The 19268-nt window shown below is 44.1% G+C and overlaps 2 protein-coding genes across 2 annotated transcripts in view; one reads left to right on the forward strand and one right to left on the reverse strand.

The window, feature by feature from the left end:
• Positions 1-1618: 1618 nt before the first annotated feature.
• EBNA1BP2 (EBNA1 binding protein 2) lies at positions 1619-8626 on the reverse strand. Its single transcript, XM_079923682.1, has 9 exons — positions 8127-8626; positions 7960-8043; positions 7587-7756; positions 6864-6987; positions 5702-5791; positions 3985-4060; positions 3658-3751; positions 1924-2086; positions 1619-1785 (listed from the first exon to the last, which is right to left on the reverse strand). Exons 1-9 carry the CDS (start codon positions 8190-8192, stop codon positions 1735-1737), a joined length of 918 nt encoding a protein of 305 aa, XP_079779808.1. The 5' UTR covers positions 8193-8626; the 3' UTR covers positions 1619-1734.
• A 149-nt stretch (positions 8627-8775) lies between these two features.
• The window catches only part of CFAP57 (cilia and flagella associated protein 57), a gene marked incomplete at its 5' end in the record, with an annotated part of 76646 nt that continues 66153 nt past the window's right edge, over positions 8776-19268 (forward strand). The window contains 3 exons of the mRNA XM_079923718.1: positions 8776-8932; positions 16502-16818; positions 18208-18494. Coding sequence (XP_079779844.1) covers positions 8776-8932; positions 16502-16818; positions 18208-18494 — 761 coding nt within the window. The remainder of the gene's footprint in view (positions 8933-16501; positions 16819-18207; positions 18495-19268) is intronic.

The following is a 19268-nucleotide window of genomic DNA, read 5'->3' on the forward strand; positions in this document are numbered from 1 at the left end:
TCTCCATTCCCTCATCACCTGTCTCTCCTATAACTCCATTTGCATTCTATTCCATTTTACTTCCAACCTTACCACTTTTCATTTCTTTGCTGCACTTTCATCTGTTGCTCAATTCCCTCTTTCAATGACTTACTTTTGTAAAACGCCACGTGGGTTTATCGCTGGAGATGAGACAACACAACTGCACTCCTTGCCACCTGTGCATGAACTAAATAACAGGTGTGCAGTGGCCAATCACCCACATACTTCAAAAGCAGTGGTATTTGGCCACTCTTCATTATGTTTCTTCTATGCAGTGGTTTATGAACTGAAGAGCCAGCAGCAAGTTTCTACTTTCTGCAATTACTTGGTTAACAATACTTTGGTAACTGAAACATGAACAGCCTTGTCGAGGAACACAGCTGCTATAACTGCACCTTGATAGCTGAAGTCCACGTATATTGGAACAAAGCAAAGCAAGAACAGCCTGGACTCGGTAATGGGAACTGCTAGCTCCTACTTATCTTTCAATGCATGGAATTGCATTTTAAAGCAGTATGAGGGCTAATGCTGAGTTCTATAAAGTATACCTCTGAAATTAAGGAAAGTGATTCCATTTGCTATAAAGAAAAAAAAAAAGGAAAGAAGGTACATTGTTTTCAAAACCTTTAGAAGTACTCAAATCAGTAATTTACTTTTGTTCCTACTAGTGTGAACTCTGGCAATCTGTGTTCACCTTTCTTAAAGCTCTCAATATGTTCCACATATAATTCAAAGTCTCTGAGCTGAGGCTCCTTATTGAAATTACTATACGTTACCCCATTCACTGCCATTGTACAGACTGTCAAAATAGGTCAGGGTTAAACATGGTGGTCTTCTGAGAACATGACTTGTTTGCTTGGAATTTTGCTCATTGAAATTAGTTTACAAAAACTAAATTCCTTCTTTTTGTTCTAGAAACTCAATATCATAGGAAACCAGAGAGATCCTTTTTTAGGTCCCAATGATGCTACAAGGAAACAATGTGAAAATCAGTTGTTTTTTCTGCCTAAGCATATAGAGTTCTCAGATATCTGTAGCCTCCTTAAAGTATGGCTTCTGAACTGGAATAGAGAGAGGAGGGCAGGGAAGCTGTCTTCCTTTCCCACCTTTCAAGATACAGGAAAGCCCAAACATGGCCCACCCACCACATCCAACCTGTGCCCAGCTCCCAGCCAGCAGTGGAGAAGCTTCAAACATGCACCACCATGGCTCAGCAGACATTAGGGAGAGCCACCCCACCCAGCAAAATAAGCCTATGCAGGTATACACTCTCATACGGCAGGCAGTGTCCTAAGCATTTTACACATATTAACTCAATGCTGAAAGGAACCCTCTTTGGTAGATACTATTATCATGTCTACATGGAGATGACAAAGCACAGAAAAATTAACTTGCCCAAGGTCAAGCAGCAAGTATGCAGCAGGGCCAGGTGTCAAACCGAGCAGTCTGGCCCCAGAGTCCATGCTTTTAACTTCAACAGGGCTCATTTATTTATTATCAATAAATGGCAGCATTATTTAATATGTAAAAAGTAACTTCTAAATCTTTTAGTCCTGAGTTTTTAACCAAGAATATATATTTCTCTGAAAATTTTTCTTTAGTTTATTGAAAGAATTTTTACAAAAGGAAACCAACAGAAGGGATCCAATTGCATTGTGAAATCCCAAGTCTCCACCCCTTTTCTTGGTCTTTGTATACAAAGATGCTGCTTATCTAGCGTGTTCTGCTCTTCATTTTCTCTCTTGTCCGTTTTCCGGGTCTCTTCTGCAGAAAAGGAAACACCACGTGTATTCACACAGCAGTTGGCCTTCTGCCCCAGGGTCAGGAAAGAAAGGGAAGGGGAGGGGCGGGGTGGGAGAGGAAGCTGCTCTGGCCCCTCACCTGCGCCCCCGGCTCACTTACATTTGATCCTTTCTTTCCAGGCCTCTTGAGGCCCTTGCCATGAGCTATCTTGGCCCGGAAGCCGGATACATCATCATAGCTCTCACGAGTGTTCCACTTGGAGCCTTTCTTCTTCCCACCATAACCAAACCTCTGGTTTTTATAGCGTCGCTTGGCACTGGGCCTGGAAAAAAGCGGTCTTACACGTTACGCTCAGCACTGCAAATCCTGATGAATGTAATGACCCAACAATACCCTCAGTTTCCTATCTGTACAGGTACTACTGTACCTAGAATCTCATCCTTGGCCCTACATTTCTACTCTACAAACTCCCCAGGCAAGCTCATCTCTTTACAATCTTAACCACCAAAGCAGGAAAACAAAGGAAGAATCAGGAAAAGACCCAGATATATCGTGTGGCTTTTACCACTTATCTTCAGAAACCTTTCTACTTACAGTAAATCTTGCTAAATCATCCTCAGTTGTTTCAATTCCTCTCAAGTATATTAAATGCAGTTAACATTCAGGTGTCATACATTTTAAAACTGGTCGTCCCACAGGAATCTCAGTTCGCCATATCCAAAGTCACACGTCACCTCCCTTCTAGACTGGTTTCAGCTCCTGTATCTATGTCCTAACTTGAGGCTGGTGGTCCTACCATCTACTCAGCCACCCACACTATGAACCTGGAGTGGGCCTTGATTCTTCCTTCTTTCATTTTCTACACCCAGCTCAGTTACTGAGACCTGCTAATTTAACCTCTTGAATATTTCTTCAACCCATTTTCTCTTCTCTACCCCCGTTAACACTTCTATGTCATTATCTTGTTCTCTGGACTTCTGTAACAGTCCCCGCCTCCCTCACTTACACGAGCAACACTGAAATATTTAAAATATGAACATGATCTGCTCGCTATTTTGAATAAAGCCCATCAGCGGCTCCCCACTGACTGCTGGATACAGCCCAGGCTCCTCACAAGGCCAAGAAACACTGCCCTGTACTCAGCCCAGGTCCCCCCAGCTACACTGCGCCACTCCTTGCCCACACTGTGTCCCTATGATACCAAATGCTGGCTGCTCTCATCTCTATGCTTCTGCTCATTAGTGTTCTTCTTTCTTCCCGAAACCCCATGTCTCTCCCGTTCTCCTGGTTAATTCCTTCCTACTCATGCCTCAGACTAAGCTCAGGTGGACCCTCCTGCAGGAAGTCATCACCTGACCCTGACCCCTGGACCACGTCACATATTTCTAAAATGTGCTTCCAGACTACTATATCTAATGCCTCTATCACAGCATGTACTGTATTATACAGAAATGACCATTTCCCCCAGGACGGGTGTCCAGAAATGCACAAAGGTAAACGAAAAGAACCAATAATAATATCCAACATTATCCCTTTCAATCTTCCTAATATTAAGAGGCACTTACAATTTTCTCATTTTCATAGATAAGGAAATTAACATTTAGAAAGGTGAAGTAACCTGCTCAAAGCCACCCTCCTAATGAGTGGCAGAGTCCAGATGGGAACCTTACGTCTGTACACTTAACCATCACACATGCGGAATCAACTTCTACTGAGTGTTCACTCAAAATGTGCCAAATCCTGAAATCGCCTCATTTTAAACTTCAAAGACCGATGTGGCTGAACGGGCCCATCACCCGGCCTGTAGCTGTGGCCACACTCTCTGCACTGAGGTCACACCGTGAACTGTGGCCCTGCATGCGCCACCACCAGAACAGAAGCCGGCACCCATACCCCTTCTTCATCTGCTGGCCTTTGGCTCCTTCTTTCGTGCTCCGTGCGACAGGCTTCTGATCTCCCTCGAGGAAGTCCAGTTTATCAGAGAAGCCTGGGAGTGAAGAAGTACTTTGGTCAGCGCCATCCATTTTAAGAAAAGATTAAGCTTCGAAAGAAGGGTGTTACTTATGGAATTGGTATTACGAGGCCCATCTTGCTCCCCACACCATTCCCAAACCTTAGGTCCAATAGTTCCAAATCAATCAAGCCTCTAGAGCACTATGTGTTTGTTAGAATTAGCAGGGACCCCTGCTCCTCTGCAGCCTTAGGAGAGAATATACTCACCTTTCTGATATTTCTTAATGGCACTCATCATGTGTGCTTTCTCCCGCTGCCGCTTCTGAAGAACCTCTGTTTGCACCTGGACGTGGACACAGGACTGTTAAACCCACTCCAAGCCGGCACTACAAGTGTCTACATTCTCTCAGTAACCACGCTGTGACATTACCACCACCGCTGAGCACTGACTGTGTGCCACAACTACACCAAAGCTCTGAGTCTAGTCTCTATTTCTCGTCTCAACCACCCAGTGAAGTAGAAATTCTTATGACCCCGAAACTGAAGCACAGAGAGGTTACACAACTTGACTGAGTCGCACATGAGAAAGTGCGGAGCTGAGATTCACACCCAGGCAGTCTGCACCCTTACCCCGTGACACAACCTGCCTACAAAACTGCACAAATCATGTTTATGTCTACATCTAATTCTCCCACTAATTATATTTGGGCAGATTAAATATCTAACCTACTGTTGCTAGGCATGAAAGTACCAACAGAGAAAACAATCTCCCTGAAAAACAAAGAAAAAAAGCTTTAAGGACAAAAAGAGATGATTAAACTCTAAGGCAGCACTCCTCCATCTCAACACCATGACAGCTGCGGCAGGATCACTGTGTGTGTGGGGGGGGCACGGCCTGCCCTGGGCACCGCAGGGTGTTCAGCAGCCTCCCTGCCCTCTAGCTGCCAACAGGACGCTCCCCACCAGGACGCGATGACCAAAAATGTCTCCAGCATTGCCAAATGTTCTCTGGTAAGCAGATCTGTCCCCCACTGAGAAACACAGCCCTGAGGTTTCCTCACATTAGAAACAAGGGGCTAATGGACCCGACTAAGTTATTCTTTCCTTTGATAATTTAAGTTATGTTAAACCAATTGCCCAAGTCTTTGAGTTGATCTCAACCACCAACCACATCCATCCAATAGATCCACAGCTGGCCTTGTGCAGAGCCCAGGATGCTAATCTGCTCATACCCATCTGAGGATCCATCAGGGAAATAACTGCAACTGTGGACGGCAGCTCAGCACCCAGATCACAAGTGTTTACGTCCAAAACGTTAACAAGGTCTTAACACCCATGCTGATCCTCTTCAGTCATTTCTTCCCACAACCCTAAGTTTAGTTCCTGTCATCTTCCTTCTTAGGTAACCATAAAATAAATAAGGAAATCAAGGAAAGATTCATGGTATATGCCTTCTGGCTTTACATCGGAACTCAGTCACAGTTCAAACATACTGGTGCCATTTTTTCTGACTGGATAACAATCAATAATATGATTGATTCCTTCAAGGACTTTATAATCATCTAGGCCAGTGATTCTCAAACCAGGATGTGTATTGGAGACATCTCAGAAGCTTTAGGGGCAAGGGATGAAAACATACAGATTCCCAGAGTTCCCGAAGCCTAGAAATCTGTTTTGAAGTTTCCCCAGTTGACTGTGCTGTGAGGTCAGGTTGGGAAACCATTGATCTGGACCCAGTTCTCTGATGTACAGGTGTGCAAACTGCAGCCCAGAGAGGCGCATGACTTGCCAGTAGTGACCACACTACCTCTGGCTACACACAGGTGTCCAGGAGGGATTGTGCTCACGGACAGTAGCACCCATGCCACTGTGAAACAGTAAACACACGATGGAACACACACGCGGCACGGAACCAACGCAGACCAAGCAATCTACTGACAAACACACTCGGCCCCATCCCAACCCCGCTCCTTTTCCTTCCCACCTTCTTTCCGTATTTCCTAAGTGCTCGCAGCTGCTTAGCCTTTTCCGACCTCTCCATGGCGACCTGTTTAGCCTGCAGCTTCTGTCGAATCTAAAACACAAAATATTATCAGCTTATGTTATTTGAAATTGGGATGACTGCTGCTTAGGATGCACTGCAGCAGGGAGCAGTTATTTCCAGCTCTGCAAACTATGGGGCTCAAAGGGACCTTGTGAATCAGCTACTCCAAGCCCTGCGTTCTACACACAAGGACAATAAGTCCCAAAGGCTGACCACTTTGTCCAAGACACCAAAAGTCTCAGCCTTGCAACCAGAATATCAAAGCGACCTCCCTCCTCCCGGTGTGCTGTTTGATCCATTACGCAAAATGGCATGGTACCAGGAGAGAAGACGAACTTCTCTCCATCCCTACTGTCGGCAGAATGTGCAGCTTCGGCCCCCTTCTCCAATACACCACATACACAATAAAAGCTCAAACAGATATCAGGTACCTAGCAGCATGCATTAAACATACACATTTCAGTTAAAGGATGAGCAGTTGTCAGTTTGAATGTGCAGAGATGGGTCTGGGCTCGTCTCTAGATTAGCTTCCCTGAGTACACTGAGAAAAGAAAATCCAGCTTGAGACCCAAGGGAATTATTTAGGTATATCTTGGATTAGATGTTGGTAATTCTCTGCCTCCCAAAGTTGAATGAGGGCAAATTCTACCTAACTCTAAATTATATCAAATCTGAGCCATATATTAATCCTTCATTTTACAGAAGAGGAAAACTGAGGCCCAGAGAAAGGTAACTGTCTACCAGTTATAGTGCTGCCCCCAGGCATTGGCAGGAAAGAACTATTGTCTTTTCCACGCATCATGCCATGACCAAGCCAGTTAGGAAATGCATAAAGGCCATCTTTACTTCAGGGACCACACTTCTTACAGTACTTTCCTCCCCTTAACTGTTTAAATTAGGAAAATGTCACCCTTACATTTATCCAACTGGTGGTGACTGGCACGAATCTGATGTAGATAACTGAGATAATAATTGTCCACTGACAACCCATTCCCTATCAGTGGGCTTATGCCTATGTGTAAATGTTAAAGGAGATAAGCCAGTTGAATACACTTAAGTACAACGCCTCAGCTATCCAGAGAAAACCATTTCTGTTTCTCACCTTCTGCATCTGCTGATCAGACTTGGCCATCTCTGCAAAATAATCCGTGGGCCGCTTGGTAGGGACTTTGAGCTGATGGAGGCGGGGCAATACTGCAAGCACTGCTGCCTGGGCCTGACTGTAGCTGAGGATGTAGGACAAAAGTGTAAAATAAGCTAAGGGAGAGAGGCCTTACATCCTTTTCACTGCTCTCATGAGGCAGCCAAGGTCAGGACTCTCAACATCTGACCTCCACCAGCAAGAACACACACACAAACAAAAACAGTCATAAAACCTCATTAACTTAATGGGAGAAATTGAGATGTACACTCTTTTTAAAAGGAGTGGGGAGTATTGCTAAAAATAAATTAGTAGTTTAAGAGAATGACCACTTTAGAAGTGCCCATTAACTTACAAACAAATGCCAATTATACATTCTTATGTGGTCACTAAGAAAAGCCCATATAAGGACCTCTTCCATAAGCAAATTTTTGTTCTAATAATTAACTGCACACACACACAAACTTTAAAACTGGGTATTTGAAAATAAACTGTACTTTAAATTCTGATTGCTGGACAAAGGGTCTCTTCTCTCAACCAGGGAGAATCTCCTAGCTCTTCAGTCCAAAGAAGACTTCCTCCCTACACCCCGGCCTACGACACCTCTGAGGAGTACGGGCCCACGGCTTCCCCCTCTCCAGCACAAGAACCCACAACCTCTGCCACATTTGAAAACACACATACAAGCTCATCTCACGCTGAAAGTCATCTTCTGGATCAACAGCTTTCTGATCCTTGTTCTGAGATGTTGCCTGCGGTCCACGGATTGCCGGTACCGGACCCAGGGTCACATCAAGCCTTTCAACCCATTCCAGATCCCGCTTGAATTCAGCCAAACACTGCTTCAGGCCATTCTAGGAAATTCAGACACTAAGCTCGCAAGACAGTAACAAGCCAGTGGAAGAAGAGCTAACCCCCAAGACCCCGACAGGTAGTTGACCCTCTTGGCAATACGCAGGTTGTGTCTTTCCTGGGACTAGAACGCAGCCTCCCGAGCACAACGGTGCCTCGCGCGCATCCCAAGTCCAGCACCCTCCAACCGGGCGCCCGAGCTCACCACGTCGTTCACGGCCTTCTTCGGCCCCTCTAGCACCACGTTGAGGCCTGGCTTCAGAAGCCCTCGGGAAAACGCCTCCTGCAACTACAGGGCACGATCGGCGGTCAGTACCGGGGAGTGAGGACCCCTCTCCTGCGCGCAGCCCCACGAGCTCGGATGACACCTACCTCTCTGTCTGTGACAAGGGGGTCGTCAGAATCCGAGTCCGAATCTGAGAGCGGGGGAGTGTCCATCTCGCAGCACGCACGTCCACACCTGCCGGAGGAAGCGAAGGAGCCCGAGGCCCCCGCGCCTGGAAAAGGGCTCCCCTCGTCGCCGCCGCCGCCCGCTTTCAGCCCCCTGCCCTCCCGCCCGCTGCTCCACGTGGACTCGAACAACACCAGCTCCCAACAGCCCCCAGAGGCAGCTGAACTTTCTGATCGGAGTTCCGCTTCCGGCTGCTGACACACTTCCGGTTTCCCGTTGCTATAGGAACCGCTCCGGCGTCTGTGAGTGCCGCGTTGCTTGGGATTCGTAGGCGTAGTACCCTGTATACACGCGTGCTCTGGTGATCCAGAGAGCAGAAGCGACAGGTGGGAAGGGTCCCTCGGGGTCGTCCGGAGGAGCAGGAAGCCACGAAGGCCAAAGGAAAGAGGAGACGCGGGAGCGGGGTCGGGCGCGCGGGAGAAGGTTGCTGGGGGGAGGGGGCGGAGGAGGAGTCCGGGGGAGGATCTAGGGGCGTGTGTCGGGGGCGGGGACGGTAATGTGGGCGGGGTGACGCGCTTCTCCACGGTCAACAGCTGCGCTGCATCTTTAGCGAAACTCCTTCCTGGGACCATGTCCACTGTGGTAGCTCAGTCGCTGCATGTTTTTGGTCTTCGATCCCACGTGTCCAACAATGTGTTCTTCTTCGATGAACAGATCATTATATTTCCTTCAGGAAATCACTGTGTGAAGTACAATGTGGATCAGAAGTGGCAAAAATTCATTCCAGGTAAAACCCTTTCCAATCTGACACATAACCGTGTATGCCAAATATAACCCCATAATACCGACACGACGATTGAAAGGAAACTTTTTTGGCCAACTTGAATATATATATAATTCTATAAATGTAGAAGAAATACATGTCTACTTGCCTTATTTAATGTATAGATTAATGAATCACACATACATAGTTAAAATCACATGTAAAATCATGTTAATTTAAAAGTACTTCTTTTCACTGTGATTTAATGAAAAAAATTCTTTTAAAGAGTTTCATGCATCTTCAATATCATTGTCTTTGTCGTCACCAGGGCCACTTTTTGAGTTTTCTAACAGTTTTCCAGAGTACACCACTTTCATGACAGCACCTTTTGAACCCATGTATGGTGAAGACACTGGAGATTTCAGCCCAAGTCACACATAACTGTCTGTATACTGTAACATTTGGTTTCGTTCTCATTGGTGCTGCTAATAATATACATGATTTCCACAGCTTAACCACCTACTCTCTTTTTCCACTCTTTTTTGCACTCAACATATTTTATTGTGACTTGCATACAAAAGACTGTGCACTACATATATGTAATATTTAAAGAACTATAATAAAATGAAGATCTGTGAACCCACCAACAGGAGAGTAAATAGAACATTACCAGTTCCAGTGTTTCTCCCTGACTTCATTCTTCTCACACATGCAGACTCTCACTCCATCCTGGACTTTGTAATTATTCCCTTATTTCTCTACGTAATTTTACCACATCTCTATCTGTGTGGCCTTATGTAAGGTATCCTTTTTGTTTGTGCTCTTCACCAACTTTATATAAATGTAACCATAGTGTATGTATTCTGTGACTTGCTTCTTTTTTTCAACGACATACTTTTGACATTCATGCATCTTGATACATACTGAGTTCATTTTATTACTCATAGGACTCTAATTCTGAAGTATATTTATCCATTCTAGTGTTGATGGACATTTGGGAATGAACTTTTTTTGCTATTTCAAATGATGCCACTATAAACATTCTTGCACATGTGTACTCATCCACTTGTGCAGAGATTCTCCAGGGCACACACCAGGACTAAAATTACTGGGTAATGTGGCAGTACCAATTCACACTGCCATTCCTCCACAACCTCACCCCCCTTCGCTATCTTTCTAGTTTCTACTTCCTAATTTTTGCTCATCTGATGCTTGAGAAAGGGTATCTTATTGTGGTTTTAATGTGCATTTATCTAGTACAAATGAGGACGAATAACTTTTCACACAGTTAAGGGGCTACTCATTCTGTGAAACGTCTTAAGTCTTTTATCCATATTCTGTGTTTTTGGGGGTAATTTTCTTACTGATTTATGGGCACACTTTATAGTTTATGCTAATCCTTTGTCATATATATATATATATATATATATATATATATATATATATATATATAACAAATAATTTCTCCCAGTTTGAGGCTTGTGTTTTCTTCCTCCTTATGGTATGATGGGCAGAAATTCTTAGTTTTAATGAAGTCAAACATGTCAACCTTTTCTTTTTGTGTCTTGTTAAGGAGTCATCCCTTACCCCAAGCTTATTCTCCTGTATTGTCTCTTTGGTGCTGTACACATTTGCCTCTCACCTGTTAGGCTCTGGGTTAGGAGGGTGCTGAGTGTGTTAGGGGAATAGCAAGGAGGCCAATGTGGCTGGAGTGGAGTAAATGGAGGAGGAGTGAGAGGTGAGGCAGAGTAATGGGAGCAACGTCACATGGGCTTTGAGGTCAAGGGCTCCTACTCTGAGTGAAGTGAGAAGCCAGCGGGGGTGGGGGCGGGGGGGGGGAGGGGGGATTCTGAGCAGAGTGACATGATCTGACTTATGTTCAACAGGTTCCTTCTGGCTACTGTACAGAGAATAGATTTAAGGAGGGGCAAGGGAGGAAGCAGGAGACCAGCTGAGAGACTATTGCTATTAATATAATCCAGCTGAGAGAACATGGTGGCTCGCAGCAGGTGGCAGGCAATAGGGTGGTGAAAAGAGATCAAAGCCTGCCTGTATTTTGAAGGTGAAGGTGACAGGTTTCCTCATAGACCTGATGTAGGTGGAAGAGAAAAGGAAAAAGCAAGGGTTTTGGCCTGAGCAACCAGAAGGATGGAGTTGCTGCTAACTGAAGCAGGAAAGACTTCAGAATGAGCAGGCTTTGTGGAGCGTATCAGGAGGTTAGTTTTTGACGTGGGAAGACTGAGATGCCTGCTAAATATGCAGATGGGATCCTAAGCAAGAACTTTGATGTCAGGTTTGGGTTCAAGAGAGAGAGAAGTCCAGGCTGGTGATAGAAATTTGAGGGTCATCAGCATGGAGGTGAAATATTAGGTCCTTAGAATGGATTGGATCCCCCAGGGAGTGAATATGTTTATGAAAGAGAAGGTGAAAGATTGGGCTCTGGGGCCCTCCTACATATAGTACCAGGGAAATGAGGAACAACCTGCAAAAGAGTCTTTGGAGGAGTAGCCAGAAAGATAAGAGGAAATCCATGCGAGAGGTGAACGTATTTCAAGGAGGAATCAGTCACTGACTGGGTTAAAACAATGAGAAAGCATTTACAGACTCTGCAGTCAGCGTATATTGGTGGCAGGCGCTGGTGATTGAAAGAATGAATAAGCAAGAAAGCCAGACCAGGAGCTCTCAGTATTGTAGTGGGGACAGGTATGTATTCAAATGAGCGGGACTATGTAAATGAGCAGCACACCTGCTAGGCCAGGTACAGCCCTGGTACAAAAGCGCAGAGGAGGGAGTGAACTGTTGCCCTTTCCGTCCTCCAGGCAATCTCATCTATGTGCACACTTTAAACTCCACACCGTGACTTTTTAAAAAATTTTTTTCTAAAGGCCAAAAGTAAATATTTCTTTTATTGTTTTATACAGTGTTTGTTTGTATACCAACTTTTTGTTAACTGTTCCTTCTTGTTTCTACACTTTCCTTTCTTTTTTTAAATTTTTACTGGGGTATAATTGATTTACAATGTTGTGTTAGTTTCAGGTGTACAGCAAAGTGAATCTGTTATACAAATACATATATCCACTCTTGTTTAGATTCTTTTCCCATATAGGCCAATACAGAGTACTGAGTGGAGTTCCCTGTGCTATACAGTAGGTCCTTATTAGTTATCTATTTTATATATAGTGGTGTGTATATATCAATCCCAGTCTTCCAAATGATCCCTCCCTCTGCCTTACCCCTCAGTAACCATAAGTTTATTTTCTATATCTGTAACTCTATTTCAGTTTTATAGATAAGTTCATTTGTAGCCTTTTTTTAGATTCCACATATAAGCGATATCATATGGTATTTATCTGACTTATTTCATTCAGTATGAGAATCTATAGGTCCATCCATGTTGCAGCAAATGGCATTATTTTGTTCTTTTTTATGGATGAGTAATATTCCATTGTATATATGCACCACATCTTCTTTATCCATTCCTCTATCTATGGACATTTAGGTTACTTCCATGCCTTGGCTATTGTGATAGTGCTACAGTGAACATTGAGGTGCATATATCTTTTCCAGTTATGGTTTTCTCCAATTATATGCCCAGGGTGGGATTGCTGGATCATATGGTAATTCTATTTTCAGTTTTTTAAGGAACCTCCTTACTGTTCTCCATACTGGCTGTAACAGTTTGCATTCCCACCAACAGTGTAGGAGGGTTCCTTCTCTCCACACCCTCTCCAGCGTTTATTGTTTGCAGATTATTTTTTAACATCTTTATTGGGGTATAATTGCTTTACAATGATGTGTTAGTTTCTGCTGTATAACAAAGTGAATCAGCTATATGTATACATACATCCCCATATCTCCTGCCTCTTGCGTCTCCCACCCACCCTCCCTATCCCACCCCTCTAGGTGGTCACAAAGCACCGGGCTGATCTCCCTGTGCTATGCGGCTGCTTCCCACTAGCTATCTATTTTACATTTGGTAGTGTATATATGTTCATGCCACTCTCTCACTTCGTCCCAGCTTACCCTTCCACCTCCCTGTGTCCTCAAGTCCATTATCTACATCTGCGTCTTTATTCTTGTCCTGTCCTTCTTCAGTTCTTCAGAGCCATTTTTTCTTTTTCTAGATTCCATATATATGTGTTAGCATACGGTATTTGTTTTTCTCTTTCTGACTTCACTCCGTATGACAGACTCTAGGTCCATCCACCTCACTACCAATAACTCAATTTCGTTTCTTTTTATGGCTGAGTAATATTCCATTGTATATATGCACCACATCTTCTTTATCCATTCATCTGTCGATGGACACTTAGGTTGCTTCCATGTCCTGGCTACTGTAAATAAAGCTGCAATGAACATTGTGGTACATGACTCTTTCAGAATTATGGTTTTCTCAGGGTATATGCCCAGCAGTGGGATTGCTGAGTCATATGGTAGTTCTATTTTTAGCTTTTTAAGGAACCTCCATACTGTTCTCCATAGTGGCTGTATCAATTTACATTTCCACCAACAGTGCAAGAGGGTTCCTTTTTCTCTACACCCTCTCCAGCATTTATTGTTTGCAGATTTTTTGATGATGGCCATTCTGACTGGTGTGAGGTGATACCTCACTGTAGTTTTGATTTGCATTTCTCTAATAATTAGTGATGTTGAGCAGCTTTTCATGTGCCTCTTGGCCATCTGTATGTCTTTGAAGAAATGTCTATTTAGATCTTCCACCCATTTTTTGATTGGGTTGTTTGTTTTTTTGATGTTGAGCTGCTGTTTATATATTTTGGAGATTAATCCCTTGTTGGCTGTTTCATTTGCAAATATTTTCTCCCATTCTGAGGGTTTTCTTTTCTTTTTGTTTATGGTTTCCTTTGCTGTGCAAAAGCTTTTAAGTTTAATTAGGTCCCATTTGTTTATTTTTGTTTTTATTTTCATTACTCTAGGAGGTGGATTGAAAAAGATTTTGTTGCAATTTATGTCAGAAGTGTTCTCCCTATGTTTTCCTCTAAAAGTTTTTTAGTATCCAGCCTTACATTTAGGTCTTTAATCCATTTTGAGTTTATATTTGTGTATAGTGTTAGGGTGTGTTCTAATTTCATTCCTTTACATGTAACTCTCCAGTTTTCCCAGCACCAATTATTGAAGAGCCTGTCTTTTCTCCATTGTATATTCTTGCCTCCTTTGCCATAGATTAGGTGACCATAAGTGCATGGGTTTATCTCTGGACTTTCTATCCTGTTCCATTGATCTATATTTCTGTTTTTGTGCCAGTACCATACTGTTTTGATGACTGTAGCTTTGTAATATAGTCTGAAGTCAGGGAGCCTGATTCCTCCAGCTCCGTTTTTCTTCCTCAAGATTGCTTTGACTATTTGTGGTCTTTTGTGTTTCCATACAAATTGTAAACATTTTCGGTTCTAATTCTGTGAAAAATGCCATTGGTAATTTGATAGGGATTGCATTGAATCTGTAGATTCCTTTGGGTAGTATAGTCATTTTCACAATATTGATTCTTCCAATCCAAGAACATAATATGTCTCTCCATCTGTTTGTGTCATCTTTTATTTCTTTCATCAATATCTTATAGCCCCATGACTTTTATCTCAAATCTATATTTCAGTCCAAACATCTCCCCCAGCTTTCATCATATCCAGCTGCCTGCTAGACCTCTTTACCTGAAAGTTCTGCAGTATGTACCTCACACACAATATATCCAGAATAGAATTTATCATTTCCTTTTTCTCCCTCTTTCCTTAAGAGCCTACTTTGCCAACTATCCAAACACATGATAAGGATATGATTACAAAAATAAGCTAGTCCTAGTATAAATATCCCAGAACCCAGTAATACACACATAAATGAACACAATGGATAAATGAATTTAATACAACATAAAGGTGGCATTAGTAATTAGTGCTGGGATAACCAGTTAGGTATTGATGTTTGGGAAAGGGGAATCATCATGAACCTGAGAAGGATTAAAGACTTCAGTGCAAATAAATAAATAAATAAGAAATCATAAAAAACTGAAAGCAAATAAGCATGATTAAATCAGAAATATTCGCATGGGCTATTTTCAGTGAACAACAGTGGACATGACCTTCACCATGGCCCCTAGCTCCCTTAGCCTGTGTTCCATCCCAGTTGTCACCACCACTCCCATCACCAAACCAGAAGCCTAAATGTCATTCATTGCTCCTCTCTCTCCATCAGCCCCTCACCCCACCTTCACTGAGTCCTCCTGGTTTTACCCCTTAGCATTTCTCTAACCTCCTGTTCCCATGGCCCCTACTGCCTTCCTGTTGCTCATTGCTGCCATGTGTCCCGGTTTTTGAAATAACCTGCTGAAGTTTCCTTCCCTCCAGGATTGTCTTCCATACAGTTGCCAGAGGGATCTTTCTACAACACACATCAGACCTTCCTAAAATTTCCCAGGGCCTTCCCATTGGTCTCCCTGGTAAAGTCCAAACTCTCATGCAAGGCTCTCAGTGACCCAAACCCGGGGTTCTTCTCAGAGGTGCAGGTATTCTCTGCAGCCCTTCCAGAGAAGCCCGCGGGCTGGTCCAACTTGCTGCGGCTTGTGTGACGCAGCAGCATGGAGTCCATCGTGTCACTTTCTAGCACAGCTTCCCCTGCGTCTCTCACCCGCCCCGCCTGGGGCTTGTATCAGGCCGAATTACTGTGAGGCGCAGTCTGGGGCCCGTGATGCTTTTAGGGACCCAAGAAAATATTTTAATTTTAATTTATTTTAAAACCAGGAAAAAATGAATATAATACTAGTGAATCTAGCATGGATTATATTCTTCTTTAAACCAATGAGTCATAAAGTATAATTTTTACCATATTTTAATGGAGGAAGGGGCCCATGAAAGCAGAAGTGCCTAGAGCCCATGAAAATTATAATGCAGACCTGATTACATTACCCAAATAAAGCATTTGCAGTTTAATCTTTACTCGACCACCAGATATCGCCTCTTTATTCCTGAAAAATGGATAGAATGCATCCCTCCTGGTTTCGAAGGAAGCACGGGCTTTACCATAAAGCCCATTCAGCAGACCTCTGCATCTCTCAGCCAGAATGTCACATAGATCACTTAACTGCAAGGGAGGCTGAGGGATCTAGTGGTTAGCGTCCCAGCCTGGAAAGTGGAGGAAGAGTATTGAGTGCTGACTGCTCAGGGCATAAAGGCCTCTGATCTGACCCTACTGCATGCCCCAGACCTATCTTTGGTCACCCCTGGCTCACAGGGCATGCTCAGCCATCTCCCACCGTGTGCAGTTCCCCCTCCATCTATACCCTTTCTCACATCCACACTTTTGCCCTTCCTGACGTGCCCCACACCCACCCCCCCGCCACACTTCATCTTCCTTCAGGAATCCTTCCCTGACTTCTCCTCCCACCACGGCCTCAGTGAGGTGCCCATCCTAGTTATTTTCATAATAGCCCAGACACAGTTGCCCCGAGGGACACAGGGATTGACAATGACCTGTTTCCGCACTTTTCTCCTGTTGCCTCGGCAGTGCCCACCACAGTGCCTGGTTGATGCTGAATCTTGGTGAATGCATGATCTCCCCTCACCAGCTCCTCTCCTTTGTTTGCAGGCTCAGACAAGAGTCAGGGCATGTTGGCCTTGTCCATCAGTCCCAATCGGCGATACCTCGCTATCTCCGAGACTGTGCAAGAAAAACCCGTCATCACCATTTATGAACTGTCAACCGTTCCTTGCCGAAAGCGCAAAGTCCTTAATAATTTTGACTTCCCAGTTCAGAAGTTCATTTGCATGGCTTTTTCTCCAGACTCCAAATACCTCTTGACCCAGACCTCACCTCCAGAGTCAAACCTTGTCTATTGGCTGTGGGAAAAACAGAAAGTAATGGCCATCGTTAGAATTGATACTCAGAACAATGCTGTCTACCAGGTACCACCCAGCACGAGAAGTATGGTGCAAATTATTAAAAAGTAGTACAAGCTGTCCTTCATTGAATGCTTTCTGTGTGTCAGGGTTAATGCTAATTTCTTAAAATGCATTTTAAAATTTGCCTCACAACACCATATAAGGTATGCATAATCATTGTCTCTGTTTTAAAGATGAAGGAACGGAGGCTCCAAGAACTTAGCAGGGCCAGGACTCCCTGACTCCAGGGGCTGTGTTCTTCACTTTGGCCCAGAACTGTTTTCTGGTCCCAGGTCAAGCCCAGAGGCAGGTTGATCAAACTTGCTGTCTCTCCCTGATCCTGGCCTCTTCCGGGCAGCATTGCGGGGCAGTGGGAAGACTTCAGGAAGGTGGTGTGAAGTGGTAGGTCTTTAGGAAGCTGTCCATGAAATCGCACTTACGTGGGGAGCAGACATTTCTATCGTGGTTTGAGGGCAAAATGAAGAGGATGTGTTGGGGGGCTGGTTGGGGCCCAAGGAGGCTTTTCTTGGAGCAGTCAACCTGGTCTAGGATCTAGTGCTCAGTTTTCCAAGTCCAGGCACTCAGTTCTGTTCATGTTCAGAGATATTGGCTAGTCAGCATCTCGGGCACAGACTCCGTTATTCTCACAAGAGTCTGGCTTGTGAACCAGCATGTCACAACCAGAACACACAGCATTTATCCAGTGTATTTCCTCCCTGGTAACAGAGTCCTTGGGAGATGAAATTAGTAGTCAGAAGGTTGCTTGCTGATCACAGAATCAGAGCAAAGGCAGGTAGAGCCCGAAGATGATTTCACCCAGGTCACAGTAAGGCATGATATGGCATCCTATTCAGAGCAGGGAGCACCTCCTCTCAAACAGATCCAGGAAACATTCATTGGATGCCCGCACTGAACCCGGCACTGGGGATACAGAGATGAAAAAGCCACAGCCCCACCAGGTGCTCACCATCCAGTGGAGGCGACAGGTTGACTGCCCATGACTGTGCATTGGGATGAGGGTAGAGATAAAGGAAGTTTAGTCCCTGACATGTGGTTCCTTCGCCCTGAACAGGGCACATAAACCTGCCAAACCCTCATTTTATGCTTCCAGCTGAGCCTTCATTCCATTTTGTTGGCACAGAGTTTGGTGATTGTCAAGACCTGCTCATCTTGCTTTTTGGCCTTTGTCAGATGACTTTTGAAGGTTTCCTAGGTTAAAGACTCATGGGCTGTACAAATATAATGGATATAGATCTGTCCTCTTGTCAAATATGGTCTCAAAATTATATGATTTAGTGGTATTTAAAAGATCCTATGAGCTACCTGGGATAACTCGTAATTAGTAAAATGGGAAATAATGCAATCAAGTTTAGTTTTATATATCCTTTTCTTTAATTCCTTCCCATTTTACAGGTGAGCTTCAATCCCCAGGATAGCACTCAGATTTGTGTCACTGGAAATGGGATGTTTAAGCTTCTCCGTTTTGCTGAGGGAATCTTGAAGCAAACTAATTTTCAGAGGGGAGAACCCCAAAACTATCTCGCCCACACTTGGGTGTCTGACGACAAGATTGTTGCTGGCACTGATACAGGCAGGCTCTTCCTCTTTGAGTCTGGAGATCAACGCTGGGAGACAAGTATCATGGTCAGGGAGCCCACCAGCGAGACGAAGAACCTGGGGGTGATCCAGGAATCCGAGAGGTAACGGCACCCTCTGGGCAGGAGCTCTTGGAAAAATACACTCATCATGGTAATAGCATTACACCAAAAACAGCATTCTTTAAAAATCACTCCTATCCCCTCTACCTTAAAAATCAATGATTTTCATTTTCCCTCTGCCTTTCTAGTGTTCTTCCATATTCAAGCACAAATTTGAAAGTTATGACCGTAACCTAGATACAATCCTTTTTATTTTTATACCTAACCTCATTTAATAAACGTTTTAGTATGACTAGTCTTCAAAACAACAGATTTTCAAAAATATGTTTTCTAATGGCTGCCTAACTTACTGAATCAATTAAATAAATGTCCACCAAGCCCTTGCAGTGTGCAAGGCATCTTGCTAGGTGCTGGGGACACAGGTCCATGGGCCCTTACAATTCAGTGGGAGGCACCAGACCAACAAGGAAGTGCAAGGAAATGTTGTCGGTCAGTCTGACAAAGCATATGGGCTAAAGTGGGGGGTCAGGATAGAGCTGTCTATTTCACCTCTACTGCAACCAATAACAGTCGTATCTCACCCATATTGGAAAGTACCATTGTGCGTTCTAGACACTGCCTTAAGCACTTTATCTATATCCTCATTTGAGTCTTACCCTAAAAAGTATATATTATTATCATGCCCATTTTATAGATGAGGAAACTGAGGCTCAAAGAGGTTAAGTGCCTCACCCAGTATCACAGCACTGTTAAATGACAGGTCAGGATTCAAACCCAGACCTGTCTGACCCCAGAGCCTGAGCCCTCAACCACAAT

Source organism: Stenella coeruleoalba (genome assembly GCF_951394435.1).
Source record: "Stenella coeruleoalba genome assembly, chromosome: 1".
In the NCBI taxonomy this organism is placed as follows: domain Eukaryota; kingdom Metazoa; phylum Chordata; class Mammalia; order Artiodactyla; family Delphinidae; genus Stenella; species Stenella coeruleoalba.